The 18,733-nt window shown below is 42.8% G+C and overlaps 1 protein-coding gene across 2 annotated transcripts in view; it reads left to right on the top strand.

Moving 5' to 3' along the window:
• PCID2 (PCI domain containing 2) overlaps nucleotides 1-18,733 on the top strand; it is a 49,406-nt gene that overhangs the window by 23,969 nt on the left and 6,704 nt on the right. For both annotated transcript variants that reach the window (XM_068268089.1, XM_068268090.1), the window contains exons 4-13: nucleotides 939-1,012; nucleotides 1,989-2,056; nucleotides 3,769-3,808; nucleotides 3,907-3,961; nucleotides 5,657-5,760; nucleotides 6,100-6,175; nucleotides 10,959-11,100; nucleotides 12,222-12,322; nucleotides 14,952-15,025; nucleotides 17,973-18,098. In XM_068268089.1, coding sequence (XP_068124190.1) covers nucleotides 939-1,012; nucleotides 1,989-2,056; nucleotides 3,769-3,808; nucleotides 3,907-3,961; nucleotides 5,657-5,760; nucleotides 6,100-6,175; nucleotides 10,959-11,100; nucleotides 12,222-12,322; nucleotides 14,952-15,025; nucleotides 17,973-18,098 — 860 coding nt within the window. The remainder of the gene's footprint in view (nucleotides 1-938; nucleotides 1,013-1,988; nucleotides 2,057-3,768; nucleotides 3,809-3,906; nucleotides 3,962-5,656; nucleotides 5,761-6,099; nucleotides 6,176-10,958; nucleotides 11,101-12,221; nucleotides 12,323-14,951; nucleotides 15,026-17,972; nucleotides 18,099-18,733) is intronic.

Raw genomic sequence — 18,733 nt, 5'->3', positions numbered from 1 at the left:
CCCTGCATCCACTTCAACATGGTGTGCAGAGTGTGCTGCTCAAGACCACCTGTGTCGCCTGGCTTTTGGAGCGGAGCATGCAAGCAACGTGTTAGCAGTGCAATGATCGGGGATTCTTCCTGCGTAGAAATCCATGTGTCTCATATCTGACACCATCTAGTGGCATCTTGAGACACAGCTGTATCATCCTGCCTATGAGCAACAGGAATGACTTGTACTGGGGGCACATCTGGCTACTATGGAGGGGGGACTTATATGCGAGTCAATCACTTTTTCCTGGTCTCTGAGGAAAAAGTGGGTACCTCAGCTTATACGTGGGTCGGCTTATATGTTAGTATTATGGTACCTAAGTTTTATTGAAATAAAACATTAAAATAATTTTGCTGTGCTGAATATTTTGTATACTACAACTAATAAAATCACAAACACTGGTCCACACGACAGCCGGGGGCCCCAGGTCTCGTCTCTCTCACTGGCTGGGACCCCCAAACCACCATGCGATACCTAGAGGGAAGTGTGGGCAAGCCCTGGACCTCTCACCTCCAGGGAACTCACCTCAGCCAGTGAGAGAGACCTGGGGACCCCGGCTGTCGTTCGGAGCAGTGTTTGTGATTTTAAATTTCTTTTTTGCAGCTTCCAGGATGCGGTTGACAGGTGAGTGGTTAGGGAGGGGACTGTGTGGGAGATGTGCCTACATGGGGCATCCCTGTAAAACGATGCAATCTACTATTGCATCCAACCGAAGCCTCCCACCTGAATTCTAATTTATGCAATTCCTGCTAGATTTGGTACAGCAGGCAAAGGGTGTATAACAGTACACCTGATTGGCTGACTGGCATCTGCTGACCAGATAAAGGCAGGACATTGCTCTAGCTTGGGAGTTAGCAATTGTTTGTTGCAGTACTACAACTAATACACATATTATTCCTCTATTGCAGCTGTCCTCTCCTGAAGAGAAGTGTCAGCAGATGCTGGAACCTCCTTATGATGAGATGTTTGCAGCTCACCTCAGGTAATGCTTTAGATAATGAATTCACAGGCCATTCCAGCAATCAATTAGGAAGTGGGTTATGATGAAAAAAATATTGTGGTTGTAAGTGTATGGGAATGGAAATGAAAATTCTTAAACTAGGAAAACCAACCTTTTTTATTTAATTGTGTAAGTCTTTAGATAACAAAAAAGTTTAGAAAAATGTTTATAATAACCTGGAACTCAAAGAAAACCTGAGACGAATAAGATTAAAACATTTTATACTTAACTGGGGCTTCCTCCACCACCTTCAGGCTGTGGACTCTCTTGCCATCTCCTTGGACTACTCTGATCCTCCGCTGGCCATCCTGGTATATTTGTTCAGTCGCGGCCTGTTCGCTCTTCGAGGAGCGGAATGGCCTGGGGAGACGGCAAGGAAGCCCACGGTCGTAAGGTGGTGTAGGAAGCCCCAGGTAAGTATAAATGCTTTTTAATTTTATTCATCTCAGGTGCACTTTAACAACATCCCCTACAGTAAGCATAACCTTTAAATCTCAAACACCTTTTATATCATTAACCGTTATGCTAACCCTTGCTTTAATCCTTTTGCTTTGGCAGCTCTATAAGACACAGGAATTTTTCTCATGAAATAATTTTCCTTGTGATCACCGTTGTTGTCCAAACACAGTTATCTTTTAGGTCATGAAGTAGAAGATTGCGCTAATTGGTTGGTCACTCTTGTGGTGCTGAGGCTGGATGGCCACTAGAGTATGCTACATATTAGGTAGCATGCAACTATTAAGATAGGAATGTTAATTTACAGGCAGTGACAGGAAGAGGTTATGTAACCCTTTTGTGTTTATGCTCTTGGCTACCAAGCCTGTCAGTGCCGAACCTTCACTAATATTCTCAGTGTCAAATCTTTGAATGGTAAAGTATACACATACTAATTTTCTCATTGCCTTGCTGTATGTAGGACACTATCCACAAGTAACATACACATTTTAATTTCTTCCAGGTGCACATATGCTGTGTCCAACCATGACTTTGTGGAGGCTTATAAATATCAGACCATTGTTGTTCAATATCCTTTTTATTTGGAATACATGTATGTGTGTGTGTGTGTGTGTGAGTTAGGTAGTTAAGATATTTTGAAATTATTTTGCAGTTCAGGGAAAGATAGTTGCACCTATATATTTCATGCTTATTCAATAGAAATGGGATTTTCCTTAAAGTTCTATTAAACTTTGACTGGGAAAGTCTTATGGTTGCATGCCATACAAAAATAAGGTATATAGGTTCTGTTTTCATCAATGAAAGCACATGAAGTGGACCTGAAATGAGAACTCATAATACAGATAGATAGTCCCCTACTTACGAAAAACTCGTATTACAATGTTTCAGAGATACAACGTTGTTTTATGTACAAAATATACAACCAAAAAACATAGTATATGCTAAATGTCCGAACGTAAATAATTTATCCACGTTTCGCCATGTTTGACCCAGAACTCAACTTACAAACTAATTCAACTTACAAACAATCTCCTGGAATGTAAACTTTGTAAGCAGAGGACCACCTGTATTCATGTTTGGACTATAGAATGGATAAAGAATGCAATGATTAAAAGACTCCCAGCAACCACCTGAATGATATTAGAACTCTAGACCACAGGACTAGCAACATAGTAAAAGTAGTTCATATTGTATTTTACGCTGCTGCAAAGGTGTGTTTAGTTTAGAGATGATTAGTCTTATTATTTCAGCATCCTGCCTCGTACCAATGTTCTCCTTGATCTGTTCAGGCATAGATATAGTACCTGGTCAGGACCCCAGAATCTGAGATCTAGCCTGTGCTTCTCCCTTGCATAAATATAAATAAGTAGGGTGAGGCAGTGCTGACAGCAGCATGAACCATGTTTACAAAACCTGAAACTGACAGCCTGTACTTGGCTGCTTCAGGAAACGTGATCAGAATTTCAAGACAGGAATTTTAGCTGCAGAACCCCTGATTCGAAATACAAAGGTAAACTGTGAGTGGTTGTGTGTGTGTATATATATATATATATATATATATATATATATATATATATGTGTATATGTATATGTGTGTATATATATATATATATATGTATGTGTATATGTGTGTGTATATATATATATATATATATATATATATATATATATATATATATGTATATATATATTAGAAATGAATTGCATGAGCAGGATACATCTACTTAAGACAATCTGTTCAAAAATTCAATGAAAAGGGCACGTTTTAAGTAATATTTGATCTGCATTGCTGCAGAAAAGAACTGTTCTGTATTTAGTCAGAAAAAGAGAGGTCTGTGATGCACAACTCCCAAATGTTATTTATTGCTTACTAATGTCCGGGCTCTAGGTCTGTGCCCGGCCGGCACGCTCCCTAGTCCGTCCTGCCCCAACGGCTGTCAGTGCAGGACATTCGCAGTAACGCAAAAGCATTGACGCAGGGACAATTGCCTTTTATGAGGTAGGGTACTTCATATATTGCTGCTAGCAAAGTTAACACACAGAAATGTCTACATGAAGTTTTGTCATTCGCCCTCTCAGCACAACCAGCCCCTCATCTCCAGAGTCTTAGTTCAGCAGGTTCAACAAAGACAATATGTGAGGGGCTTGAATCTGTAAACCCCTTTGTTTGTGTTTTTTTTTTTTTGGGGGGGGGGGGGGGGGGGGGGCTAGAATAAACATTTGTTATATTGTAACTCTTTAAAGTAGTACCAGGCAGTATTTTGCCTTAACAAACCTTACATCCTTTTTGAGAATATTCCAGGCTCATAAAGAAGAAAACTGGTAAGTGTGGTCATGGCTTTCTAAGAGGTTCTCAATACTGTGACGTATACTGTATATGGAAATATATTTTCATATCCTAACCTTATCTGCTGTTTCAGGGCCTTGCCTATCATGTATGCTATTACTTTGGATTTGCGGAATTTTGCCAACAGCGTGAGTAAACATGTATTCAATCAGTCTCTGACATTTCATATGTGTTCCTTAATTGTCCCCTTAGCATGTGTGTATCTATCTATATTAAAAAACAAAATTTAAAGGGACCTGGGCTCAAAACTCACAGATATCCAGCAGCTAACACAACAGACACCGGCAGAGGGGCCTAACCCACATGCCTGTTGTATATGTGGCGCCAACAATCTCTTGTTTATTTTGGGATGTTGTGTTAGCTGCTGGCTCTCTGTGAGTTTTGAGCCCAGGTCCCTTCAAATTTTGCTCTGTGTATTTGCCCAGCCTTGTGAGCCCCTCATATGATTGTTATTGCCCTGACTGAGCTACTTACAATTCTTATGCTGTGTGTGTAGCTATGTCTGGACCTGGAACACAAAGCCATGCAAGAGTGGCTCCGTGGTTCTGCACTGGCGCGGGCACTGTGGCCGCGAGCACCATATTCAATATGAATGTTGAATATCTTCTAAGGGTTCTCAGTGTAGGAATGGAGGGGGTGTAAAAAGATCAAGGAAGCCTCTGGACTATCAAGAGGCTTCCCCCTACTTGAGTTCCTTTTCTTTTTGTTGCTTCAGGTAACACCACTAGCTGTTATAAAATGTGGAACATTTTTCTTGTAAAACCATCAGATAGTACTATTGCTATACTCCTATTTAATGTTCTGTAGCCTCTTTATTCCCTTATAGAACTGTGTCTGTCTTTCTAGTTAAAGTGAACCTGGACTCAGAATGTCGTCTCTGCTCTAAAAGATACACAACCGTATAATAACCTTTCCAAACAAAAACATGTCTTTGCTACATCTGATACAAATCCTAAACTAAATCTTCACTGTTTCTACTTCCTCATTTATGGAAGCAGACATATAAGATAAGCTCATACTGTGCTTTCAAATGAGCTTATCTCTGCCGTGGCAGTCTTGTGTCACAGGGGAAAGATCAAATTACAACCAGTGATTAGACACAAATGAGGGGGAATTAAACAGGCTAAACTCTGTAAATACATACAGGGTGCATTTCTCTGTTCTTCTCTCCTGTGCAAGAGTTCAGGTCCACTTTAATGGGAGCTGTCTGTGTTGTGCAACTCCCTAAGGGCCCTTTCACACCAGAGGGATTTTTCGGCGTTTTAACGCCACGGCCGAAGTTGGCGTTTTGCTAGGTAAAAGAAAGTCCATAGACTTTCATTTTACCTTTCACATCTAACTCGGCGTTTTGGAGCGTTGCATTTCAACGCTCCCAGGAGCTTTTTCAGGGCTGTTAACAGCCGAAGTTGGCTGTTGGCGTTTCAATGATAGTCAATGGAAAACGCCAACTTCAGCGCTTTCAAAGCCTTTTCAAAGCGTTTTACAGCTATCTTGTTCACTTATTTTTATAGAAGAAAAAAAAAAGGACGTTTTATTATATGGGCTGTAAAACTCTTTCAAAACGCTTTGAAAACGCTATGTATTGGCGTTAAGCAAAAGGCTGACTTTCAGCCTTTTCTACCGCAGCCTCTAGTGTGAAAGAGCCCTAATAGAATATAGGTCAAACAGATGCAGAAACTAAAGTATAGCTATTTTCACAAGGTGAGAGGGAACCTTGATATAAATATTTGACCTAACATCATAACTATTCATTCATTCATTCTGCTGTAAAGTGACAACTGGAAGGGTAATGAATGGATTGTGCCTCTTAATTATTTTTTTAGGCTGACCAGCAGCTGGTGAAAAGGGGGAAAGGCAAGATTGGAGATATGCTTGAAAAAGCTGCGGAACTATTGATGAGCTGCTTCAGGGTGTGTGCTAGTGATACGTGAGTATTGTAGCTTCTGCTGTAAAACGCCTACAAGTTGTGTTATGTATAAATCTCAAGCAAAAGATTATGTCCACTTGGTAGAAGCTTGATTTTTAATATGAGCTATAGAATTCCAGCAACTCAATTCCCAGATGTAATACTTACCTTTGCTTCTGTATGAGTGTCTACTGCTCATTTCATACAGTCTGTTTTTATTATTTGTAGTAGTGACAGAAGCAGTAACAGTATTATGGTAGTAACCTATCTTGTGATGTTGCTTGCGACAGATGTTCTTCTAGAACAACATGTGTGTAATCATAATTTATAATTTTTCTAATGTTTTTGTCCAACTGACAGTCGTGCATCTTTTGATGACTCCAAAAAGTGGGGGATGTTGTTTCTTGTCAATCAGCTTTTCAAGATTTATTTTAAGGTATGTTTGGACATTTACTATTTTGAGTGGATTGGACTTGTCTTCCTTTAAGGCTCCCGCAGTCAGTGAATTAGGTTGCCTGATCTGATTTCTAACTAATGGAGTGTACACCTTATTACTGCTTAATGCTCTGTGGACATGCAAAGAAAAGCCAGGCTGAATATCGTTTAGGTTTACCTCTGTTAAAGTCCTCCACAGAGGGAGGTCTGCCCGCTCTCTGCTCCCTCCCTTTCCATAGGAAATAACATGCATGCTCAGCTAAGCTGAGATGGCAGGTCTCTGCATCGGTATTTGCAGACAAACCTCTACTTGTCAGATCTCTTTTAGTGTCTACCATTGGAAGTCTGTATGTTATATTAACATGTATATTTTACCTGTTCTTGAGGTTTCAATATGAGATTTGTGCTGGCACTATTTAAAAATTGGCCTGTCACAATTCAAATTTGCATGCTTAGATTGCTTTCCCAGTACTGGTATATGCTAACACTACTACTTTGTCTTGTATATAAAAAAAAAAATTAGCTTAACCACTTTACCCCCGGCGGTACAAATTTCTCTGTCCCTTTTTCCATCCTTTAACCCCCAGGGGCAGAGAAATCCGTACCTTCCGCGCTACCGCCGCTGTCCGCGCTCCCGCCGCTCGTGCGCGCGCATCCGCCGCTCGTGCACGCCGCCACCCGCTCGCCTGGAGATCAATGAACGGGAAAATCCATTCCCGTTCGTTGATCTAAGCCCCCGCAATGATCCGCTGCTTCTATTAGAAACAGCGCGATCATTGTGATTCTCCCAGCCTCCTACTGCTTCCTGTAAGCGTCCTTCCGGATGCTTACAGGTCGCATGTAAACAGACTCACTGTGGCTATCTTGTGGCCATATAGTAAACTACACCCTAAAGCATTTTACACATACAAATATATTGTATTACACAATAAATTAACTCATTACCTCCCACACTCCCCAATTTTTTTTTTTTGTAATTAAAAAAAAAAAAATACAATAAAAAAAAAAAAACATAAATAGTTACCTTAGGGACTGAACTTTTAAAATATTTATGTCAAGAGGGTATAAGACTGTTACTTTATAAACTACGGGCTTGTAATTAGGGATGGACGCAAAACTGAAAAAATGCACCTTTATTTCCAAATAAAATATTGTCGCCAAACATTGTGATAGGGACATAATTTAAACGGTTTTATAACCGGGACAAATGGGCAAATACATTTCATGGGTTTTAATTACAGTAGCATGCATTATTTAAAAACTATAATGGCCGAAAACGGAAAAATAATATTTTTTCCCACATTGTTTCCTATTTTCCGATTAAAGAGACTCTGAAGCGAGAATAAATCTCGCTTCAGAGCTCATAGTTAGCAGGGGCATGTGTGCCCCTGCTAAAACGCCGCTATCCCGCGGCTAAACGGGGGTCCCTTCACCCCCAAACCCACCCCGCAAAACTTGGTCGCAAAGTTGGTCGTATATTTTCCCTTCCTAGAGGCAGGGCTAACGGCTGCAGCCTTGCCTCTAGTCGCGTCTATCAGACGCGCATCGCCGCCTCTCCCCCGCCCCTCTCAGTGAAGGAAGACTGAGAGGGGCGGGGCAGAGGCGGAGGTACGCGGCTGACAGACGCGCGGGAGGCAGGGCTGCGGCGGTTAGCCCTGCCCCAATGCGGAAGCGCTCCCCGGCTGCACGGAGGGGATTTGGGGGTGGAGAGACCCCCGTTTAGCTGCGCGATATCGGCGGTTTAGCAGGGGCACACATGCCCCTGCTATCTATGAGGTCTGAAGCGAGATTCATTCTGAAAGGTGAAAATTGCTCTGGTGTTCAAGGGGTAAAACCCCTCAGTGGTGAAGTGGTTAAAGCGGATCCGAGATGAAAAACGAACTATAACAAGTAACTTGTGTATATTTACAGACTAACCAGCAAGCTCATGGTGAACCAGAACTCATTGGAGTGTGTGAGGGGCTCTGTACAAATTAACAAGCTGACACATTATTGCATTCCAGCGGTTCTGGAGGTGTGTTTAGCTTCTAAGGGTAACAATGGTTAATTTGCATATATTCAGCAGTGATGCACTGGGAGACATCTCAAGCTCACTCCAACCTGAATTATCACAAATTCTTTCTGTTTTAAGAAAGCAAACTTTTGTTTGTCTATATATCTTATATAACGTTTAGATAGTTTACACAGCAAATCTAGCTGCAAACAGCTTCAATAGAATGTGATTATTTCTTCCTGTGATGCAATGACAGCAGCCATGTTGTTTGTAAACATTACTCACAGGCAGGCTTATCTGCATCTTCAGCACTCAGCCTGTGAAAAAAAACCTAATCTCCTCCCTCCTCCCCTCTGCCTCTGAAATTTCTGGCTAGTAATACCTCCCCCTCCTCCTGCCCAGACTGAGCTCCCGTGAGCCCTTGCAACTGTCTGTAAATGCCAAGGCTCTCTGAAAATCTGTGGGCGAGGCTTGTTTAGTTTATAGGGAATTAGAGTATTAAAACAAAAACAAAAAAGTATTTGGCTTGAGGAATGCCCTATAAACAATAGGAAAGGAACACAATTATGCAATGAGTAAAAGTTCATCTCGGATCCACTTTAACCTTCTTGCCGGTTATCCCGAGCTCAGCTCGGGGTAACCTGCGCAGGAGGATTTCTCCGGCCCCGCTGGGCCGATTTTCACAATTTTTTTTTTACTTCACGCAGCTAGCACTTTTCTAGCTGCATGCATATCCCGATCGCCTCCGATTCGCCGCTACTCGCCGCACCGCCCTCCCCCCCCCCTCCAGACCCCTTGCGCAGCCTGGCCAATCAGTGCCAGGCAGCGCTGAGGGGTGGATCGGGATTCCCTATGACGTCGGTGACATCATCCTGCCCTGTCGCCATGGCGATGGGGGAAGCCCTGCAGGAAATCCCATTCTAAACGGGATTTCCTGCTTGCAAAGATCGCCGGCGGTGATCGAAGTAGGTAGGGGGATGCCGCTTGTCAGCGGCTATGGCTCGCTACATGATTTAAAAAAAAAATAATAATAAAAAGTGCTGCGCCGCCCCTTGCCGTCAGAATTGGAACGGCAAGGGTGTTAATGAAAGCCCTTTAAGCTTCTGTTAGGTTATTTTGCTTCCATAGTGTAGCTCAGTCAACCTCAAAAACCATACATGTAGAGGGAGGACGTATAGGTGATTGCATGTTTATTGCTACAAAGATTTAAGGTAGCCATACACTGATAGATTTGTAGCAGATTCGGCCATCAGATAAATTTTTGTCAGATGCCTGTCAAGTCCAACCTTACAGGAATCTATCTGATGTGTGCCACACACTAGGAACAGATTTCCAATAGATTTCGGAATGAAATCGATCTAAATGCATTATTGAACTATTAGATCCAATGCAACTCTATGGGCCATCAATCTGTTTATAGGGAATTAAAGTATTAAAACAAAAAAAAAAAAGTATTTAGCTTGAGGAATGCCCTATAAACAATAGGAAAGGAACACAATTATGCAATGAGTAAAAGTTCATCTCGGATCCACTTTAATTTACTTAACTCATGATTTATCTTTCCTTATCTAACTTAAATCATGCTTTATCTCTCCTTATCTGACAAACGATGGGTTATCTCTCCCTATTTGACTTAACTCATGATTTATCTCTCCTTATCTGTTTATATCATGAATTATCTCTTCTTATTTGTTTATTTCATACATTAGCTCTCCTTACAGTTAAGGTAGCCATACACTGGTCGATTTGCCATCAGATTCGACCAACAGACAGATCCCTATCTGATCGAATCTGATCAGAGAGGGATCGTATGGCTACCTTTACTGCAAACAGATTGTGAACCGATTTCAGCCTGAAACCCATCACAATCTGTTGTGGTGGTGCTGCCGCCGCTCCCCCCGCCTGCATACATTACCTGCTCCGCTGGTGCGACTGCCCCCCGGTCACCGCTCTTCTTCTCCGTCTCCGCTCTGGTCTGCTCTGGTCTCCGGCATGCTTCCCTTCTTCCTGTCTGGGGGAAGTTTAAACAGTAGAGCGCCCTCTACTGTTTAAACTTCCTGCCGGGACAGGAAGAAGGGAAGCATGCCGGAGACCAGACCAGAGCGGAGACGGAGAAGAGCGGAGACCCGGGAGTCGCGCCGGCGTAGCAGGTAATGTATGCGGCTCTATTGTGTCGGTCGTCGGGCACTCGAACGCCGCTAGCGATGCGCTCTTTACCCGCGGGCGATCGACTGTTATTTTCCGCACGGCGTGATCGACGGGATCGGACGGAATGGATCGAAATTCGGCGTGTAGCGTGAACGATTGGCAGCAGATTCGATCTCAGTGATCGAATCTGCTGTCGAAACGGGCGCAAATCGGGCCAGTATATGGCCACCTTTAAGGTGAAAAATTAGTAAACTTTGTGAATCAACCCCATGTGTTGACAGTTAGATTTCCTTTGGACCAATGTTCCCCAACCCTGTCCTCATGGCCCACTGTGGATTTCCACAAAACACTGCATGTTTTGTGGAAATCCACAGAGGTATTTGATCAGCTCTGCTGAGACACTAATTACCTCACCTGTGCATGTTTGTGGTTTCCTGCAAAGCATGTACTGTTGGTGGGCCTTGAGGACAGGGTCGGGGAACTATGCTTTAGATCCTTACTACAGTGTGTGTACATGTGCCTACTATTCACTTTTGTTGTTTATGCTATTTTTTTTTATTTTTTTTTTATTGCATAAAGTTGTACTGTAACTTCCTTTTTCGTAGTTCTTACAAAATATTTTCTTTACCTTTTTTCTCTAAAGATCAGCAAACTTCACTTATGTAAACCCTTAATCAGAGCAATTGACAGCTCTAACTTTAAGGATGAATATCCTATGTCGCAGCGGGTGACTTACAAATACTACGTTGGTCGCAAGTCAATGTTTGACAGTGAATTCAAAAAAGGTACAACACACAGTCAATATGTATTCTTTCTGTGATAATATGCATAGGGCAGAATGGCTTCTACAGGACTAAAAGGATGACATACTGGGATTTACTTTTAGAATATGAATAATTATTGTGCACTGTATGGCAGATGCAGATTGCGATATAATACAGTCAACTGCATAGCAAAGTGTCACCTCTGTAGCTGGGAGTGCAGGGATTGGTCACAATGACGGAGCCGTGGTCCCGCCCTCGGGATTATCTACTACTATTGAGAAACCGGCAGGAGCAGTGAGCATCTGTAATTAGTGGTTTGGGGCATCGCCACCCGCCTGATTGGTAGATGACTCCTGTGGCTACTTCCTTATCATCAGAGCTGCTTGGCTGCTGCGCAAGTATAAACAAAGAAGTCAGGATTAAGAGGGAAATAGGGACAGAGGCCACTGTATGGAAGACATGGGGACACTGCACACAGGGACAGGGACATGGTAAGGAGGACACGGGCAATGGAGGACACACATAGGCGCTGGACTGTACATTCGGATTATAGGACGCATTGACTCCCCCAGTGTCCCCCCCCCCCCCCCCACACACACACACACACACACTTTTGGGGGAGAATAGGTGTGTCTTATAGTCCCATAAAATATGGTACATATGAGCAATGCGTTTCATGGTTACTAAAACAATTTCTTTAGGGCAGTTGTCCAATCTTAGTTACCAAAAAGCAATTTGGCATCTGACCTGGCGACTAAAAGTGCCTATTAATGTTACATTTTTTTTAGTGAAGAATTGTATTTTCAATTAGATTTTTCAGATCTTATTGAATGAAGACCGTGAGATGTTTGGGCCAAGTTGGTCCTAAATTCTCAATTCTTTCCTGGAAAAACTGGTCGATTGGTGGGGCAGATTTTTTTTTTTCATAGATACCATCACAGCTGATTTAAATAGAATCTTAAATTAGATTCTCTTTAAATGTTGTGGATCGAATTATATACATTCTATTCTTTAATCTGAATGATCATGTGGAAAATACAATCATTCCCTTAAAATTGTACCATTAATAGACATAGCAAGATTAAAGAAATCATGCAAATGGAACTCTTTTCAAATATTTATATCTTTTGTCATTGCCTTAGCTGAAGAATACCTGTCATTTGCCTTCAAGAACTGTCTGAATTCTTGTCAGAAGAATAAAAGGATGATTCTTATCTACTTGCTGCCAGTGAAGATGCTCTTGGTGAGTGTGCTGAGGGTCACAGACGTGTATATTGGTGTGGAACACCAGTATGGATAAAAGTTGTATACTTAAGATAGTTTCATATTTTTACAGTTATTGAGCAAGGAGAACTTTATTTCCAGCAGTATGTTAAGCTATAGCCATACATGGGTGGTTCAGAGCCCAGTATGCCAAGCCAATACCTTTCTAATTGAAAATTGATCTGATACTGATTGATTCCTACACCACTTACTGTGAATCTCAATAGATTTAAGCAGAAAACTGCTGAACATCAATAGTTTCAGTCATTGTTCTGCACAGTGCAGCACTGTGCCAATCAATAACCCTTCCCTGCCTGCTTGCACAGAAATTTTCAGACATGTGATCACAGTTATAATCGATAACCTGCCCAAAATCGATTGGACATGTTGGGGGCATTACTTGTACAGCAGATTCGGTGAAGGACAGTAGTGCATCTGTGTGAGAGACTGCCGACAGAGGGAAATCCCAATGGGTTGTGATGTTGTACTTAAATATTAGACCTCCTAAGTGTACGTGTGACTAGCTGTAGCATATGGTCTCACTGGGACACCTACAATCCCAACCCTTTTTATTTATTTATTTATTTTTCATCTTTTGAAATTCATGTACAGTATAACCAAGAACTATAAAAAGTTCTTGGTTAGCTTTTTCTAATGAAAATCTGCCAGGCAGATAAGAGATGCACAGTGTCTTGGAGCATGGCTTCTTGGTATACTGCCAGCAGAAGTAACATTTATACTTGCCGTATACTATAAAATCTGTGTTGGGTCATATAAATAGCAAGATCTTTAAGATACTGTTTTTTTTATGTATTATTATTATTACTTTGACAAGCTTCCTCAGATATATTGTGTAATATTGATTGCACCACTGCTGGGTTTGCACTGCCTGCCCCATCTCATATCCCCCCCCTTCCCAAGGTGTGGTTAGTACAGAATCATCTGTGCACTCACTGTACTGGTTATCAACTCAGTATATACTGTATACCTTTGTTGATGTGGAGTCGTACTGCCTTATAGGTATTTCTGTGTTAGCAAATATATTTCTGCTCTTCCAAAACCTGGTGGAAGCGGAGTATCCTCATAATCCACAGCTCAGCATCTGCAGAACAGACCAGGGCTGTGACTTTAATTGTGCTGCATTCTGAAAACTACACCATATTCTCAGAATGAAGAAATGCAGGGGCTGCCTGTTGGCCACACACACAGTCCATCTCCTTAGATGGTTGTTACAACACAGTTTAACCACTTCGCGTCCCTGGGTTATTCCTCGTTAAAATCCAGAGCAATTTTCTGCATTTCACACTCCTCACATTCATTAGCCAATAACTTTATCAATACTTATCACACATAAATGATCTATACCTTGTTTTTTTTGCCACCAATTAGGCTTTCTTTGGGTGATACTTTTTACTAAGAATTATTTTACTTTATAAGCATTTTAAAGCGAATAACGGGAGAAAAATGTAAAAAAAGTTATTATTTCTCAGTTTTAAGCTATTATAGTTTTAAAATAAGAGCTACTGTAGATTTAACCCATACATTTGATTTGCCCGTTTGTCCTGGTTATTACATTTAAATTATAATCCTAGTACAATGTATGGCAACAATATATGATTTGAAAATAAAGGTGCTTTTTTCCATTTTGTATACCTGGCGTTACCTGCAATTATGTGGCTCTTTTGTATCCCCCCACCACCCCTAGTTAGCCAGATGTGTTCCTGTATATCCCTCCCCCCCCCCCCATTGTTGGCTAGATGTACCCCTCCCGAGCCCCAGGTAGCCAGATGTGCCTCTGTATCCCCCCTACCTGAGTTAGCCTGATGTAGCCTTTTATCCCCCCCCCATAGTTGGCCAGGTGTGTTTTTTAATTCCCCCCCCCCCCCCAGATAGCCTGGTGTATGCCCCTGTATCCCTCCCCCATGGATTGCGAACTGTGTGCTATGTAGTACCCCCACCACGGGGATAACCAGGTGTGTGGTCCTTTAAAATACCACCCACATGCCAGGTGTCTCCCCCCCTCCCGCAGAGATAGGCGCAGGGAAGCATTAGAATTCACAATCTCTCACCTGACCTTGTTCCACCGGCGATCACGATCTCCTCCCTGCAGTACCGCTGTCAGCCTTACTATGCTGCCCGGATCGGGTCCCGGCTTGATGACGTCATCAAGCCGGGACCCGATTCATTCAGCATAGTGAGGCTGACAGCGGTACTGCAGGGAGAGGATCGCAATCGCCGCAGGAACAAGTTCAGGTAAAGATTGTTACATTTTAAGCCTGCCCTGCCCAATCGCAGCATGGAAGGGGGAGGGGGGGTAATTACAGGGGATCGGGCAGGTGGTGGGGAGATTGGACCCCATGGCAGGGATGCTGGTATAGAGTAGTTAGGGGGAGGGGGGTTAATGAGCCCAGGAGCGTGCTAGCACGCCCGCTGTGCTCATTAAATCAAAGTGACTTATATTCACGTCACGTGGCTTTCAGGAGCCACTTGCTATGACGTGAATATACCGTAGTTAGGATGTAAACTGGTTAAGTAGTCCAGGTATTCCGTTTTACATTTAAATTAAAACATATAAAAAGCTGTGTTTTTTTTTTTTTTCTTATTACCAGGGGCACATGCCAACTATACACCTGCTAAGAAAATATGACCTGATGCAGTTTGCTGAAGTTACTAAGGCTGTTAGGTAATGAGTTTTTAAATGTTTTGTAAGTACAGTAACATGATAGTAGACTTGTCTGCCTTGTCAAATAGCTGGGTGCTGTCTGAAAAGAAGTCTTCGAAGCTGGCAGCTAAGCTAAAAACCTATGTAGAGGATCAAATTGGTTGCTGTAGGCAACTCTTGAAGTGATAATGAAGCGAAATAAACGTTATGATAGAGTGAGTTGTATGTGTAATAGGGATAATTAATAGAACATTAGTAGCAAAGGAAAGACTCTAATATTTATATTTTCAGTTACGGTATATAGCTGTTTTTTCTATTGCATTGTGTCATTCTCTAATATTTGCAGTTTACAAATTAAACTTTTTAAATGAAGCAGTGCTAATGACCCTTTGAACTTCCTGGCAGAAAAACCTTAATAAACAACAACAAAAGACAGGCTGAGAGAAGTGCTTCAGAAAATAGCATTGTTCTCTGACTAAACTAGTCGGAGAGTTCAGAGAAGCTTTTTTTCGAATAGATAACAAGTGACGTTTCTTAACTTTTCCTGTACTGGAAACAAAATAAGACTCATATCTGTGCTACTAATGGTCTTTTTTAGCTTTAGTTACTCCCCTAGCTGTACTACACATACAAATCATTATTATTTATTTCACTTCTGATTCCCATTAAAATAGAATGAAACTAAGCATTCCTCTTTGCTCTAAAAGATTGTTTACAGCATAAAATCTACTACCACAAAAAAAAATGTGTAGCAGAACAGCATTCAGACAGTTAAACACAGCACTTTGTTCTTCAGTGGAAAGCCCCTTGCTTCAGTGGGCAGTTTCTGGCCCCATCCAAAGAGGTGTTAACATTATCTTGTGTTTTACATTCCTTGGTCATATACATTTAATAAACATTAGCAAACTGCCGAAACTGAGCTGTAGCTGAGAAGCAGGATTAGCTGAGAAGTGCTCCCTAGTTAGGTTTTAATGTATAAATACAGCAGCTGTGCAATAAAATGCAATGGCAGCTTTCAGAGCAGTTAAACTGTACTTTGGGATTGTTTGTTATGTCAGTTTTATCCCACTTTAAAGAGAACCCGAGGTGTGTTTAACCAGCCGGGCGGTATGGACGAGCTCAGCTCGTCCATCACCGCCGGAGGCTGCCGCTCAGGCCCTGCTGGGCCGATTTTCATCAAATAAAGAGCAGCACACGCAGCCGGCACTTTGCCAGCCGCGTGTGCTGCCCGATCGCCGCCGCTCTGCGGCGATCCGCCGCGAGCAGCGGCGAAAGAGGGTCCCCCCAGCCGCCTGAGCCCAGCGTAGCCGGAACAAAAAGTTCCGGCCAGCGCTAAGGACTGGATCGGAGGCGGCTGACGTCAGGACGTCGGCTGACGTCCATGATGTCACTCCGCTCGTCGCTATGGCGACGATGTAAGCAAAACAAGGAAGGCCGCTCATTGCGGCCTTCCTTGTTTATTCTGGGCGCCGGAGGCGATCGGAAGAACGCCTCCGGAGCGCCCTCTAGTGGGCTTTCATGCAGCCAACTTTCAGTTGGCTGCATGAAATAGTTTTTTTTTTATTTAAAAAAAACCCTCCCGCAGCCGCCCTGGCGATCTTAATAGAACGCCAGGGTGGTTAAAGAATGTTATCTGCATACAGAGGCTGGATCTGCCTATACAGCCCAGCCTCTGTTGCTATCCCAAACCCCCCTAAAGCCCCGTCTACACTATGAGAGGTTGTAGCGATCCGGCGGCTCGATTAGCCGCCGGATCGCCTCTGCCGCGTCTCCGCTCGCCGCGCGTGCCCCGCATTCAATTCCCCGCTCGTCCCCGCCGGTGCCGCTTATCTCCCGCACGATTCCCTGCCATTGTCCCCTCGCGGGGATCGAGCAGGGAATCGGCGGTGCGGAGATCCGTCCTGTCGGATCTTATCAATCGAGCCGCATCAGCGGCTCGATTGATAAGGAGCATCGCGGCCGCATCTACGCGTGTAGATGCGGCTTAAGGTCCCCCTGCACTCTGCAATCCCTCATAAATCACAGCCATGCTGTGAGGCTGTGTTTACATCTGTAGTGTCAGTCTCAGCTGCTCCCCCGCCTCCTGCATAGCTCCGGTCCCTGCCCTCGTCCCTTCCCTCCAATTAGTAGGGAGGGAAGGGATGCAGCCAGGGACTGGAGTTCTGCAGGAGGCGGGGAGAGCAGCAGACTGACACTATAGAGATAAACACAGCCAGCTCTGACAAGCTGTTTGTCAGCAGCGTGGCTGTGATTTATGAGGGATTGCAGAGCGCAGGGGGACCTTAGGGGGGTTTGGGATAGCAACAGAGGCTGGGCTGTATAGGCAGATCCAGCCTCTGTATGCAGATAAAATTCTTCAAACCCACCTCGGGTTCTCTTTAAGGTGACCATCAATGATATATGGTAATATTGAATTTATACTCTTACCACTTTTATGTAATATGAGGGACTACCTTATGCATTACCTGAAAGTATTCACTCAGTTTACCCCTCTACATAGATTTGGTAAGATTTTGCAGTCAAAACTGTATCATTGATGGGCACCTTTACATTCATTTGAGAGAAAATATTAATACACACTTGTTCATACACACTTGCCTGAGCAATTTATATGGATTATGTTTATTAGTTGCTGCTAGTTTTAAGTATTATTTGCATTTGAGAACTAAAGTGGTTATTTTCTTGCCCATGCCTAGTAAATGTCCCTCAGCAGGAATCGCAGGAAATATTGGCAGAACTTTTTGTGTGCTGCTAAGTTCTAAAAAAGATAGTTGTGAGAAACTGTAAAAGCACACCAAGCAGAGATTTTGGATTGGATTTTGGACTTTTATCTGCATTCAAACGTTGTATAGGGATTAAGTTACACAACTGCAGATAACAGAAATTTGAAAAACTGATTTCAAAATCATTTATTAAAAAAACCTAAGTGAGTAAAAGGTAAATATTTATCTGTTCATGGTGTTTCCAGTGAAGGGAATCTCCTGCTGCTGACTGAGGCTTTGGCCAAACACGAGACCTTCTTCATCCGCTGTGGCATCTTCTTGATTCTGGAGAAGCTGAAGATTATTACATACAGGAACCTTTTTAAGAAAGTGTAAGTTTAAACTTGTATTCATAGTGTGAATCCAGTATTTTGGACATCGTACTGTTACACTCCTGTATTTAAAGGATACCAGAGCTGAAAGCAATTGTAAAAATGTTCTCCTCCATCTCCCTTCTATCTCACTAAATGCCCCTATGCAGCCTCTTCCGGGTCAGCAAGTCACGCAGCATTGCGTAGGTGCTGGATTCTTGTCGGCAATGATTACATTTGCTGATTAGCCAGAGACAAGCCTTTAGGGTTGGTTTCCACTAGGATCCGTGGCTGTTTCTGATGTGGCCGTGGCTGCCGTTCTGCTGTGTAGCTGCAGCACGAGTCGCTGAACAGTGCCATGCACAGTTATAGTGATTCACCTGTGTCTTGCATAAATCTGCAGTATGTTGTCCAGATTCGCTCTGCAGTGCGATGTAGATGGCAAGCCATTGAAGAAATGGGCAGCGTTCCCCCGCCTCTCTCGTGTGCGGGGAAATGTGCTGCAGTTTTGCCCTTGATTGAGGCTCAGTGGTATTAGGCCCTAGCTGTTCTCTGCATTGAAAATTTACTTTTTACACATGGAATGCTTGGGAATGGCCTTCAATTTTTTTTTTCTTTTTTTATGTACCTAAAGTTACCCATACATTATGTGGATT

This window comes from Hyperolius riggenbachi, chromosome 2, assembly GCF_040937935.1.
Source record: "Hyperolius riggenbachi isolate aHypRig1 chromosome 2, aHypRig1.pri, whole genome shotgun sequence".
NCBI classification, from domain to species: domain Eukaryota; kingdom Metazoa; phylum Chordata; class Amphibia; order Anura; family Hyperoliidae; genus Hyperolius; species Hyperolius riggenbachi.
This window is presented reverse-complemented; position numbering and strand designations above follow the sequence as displayed.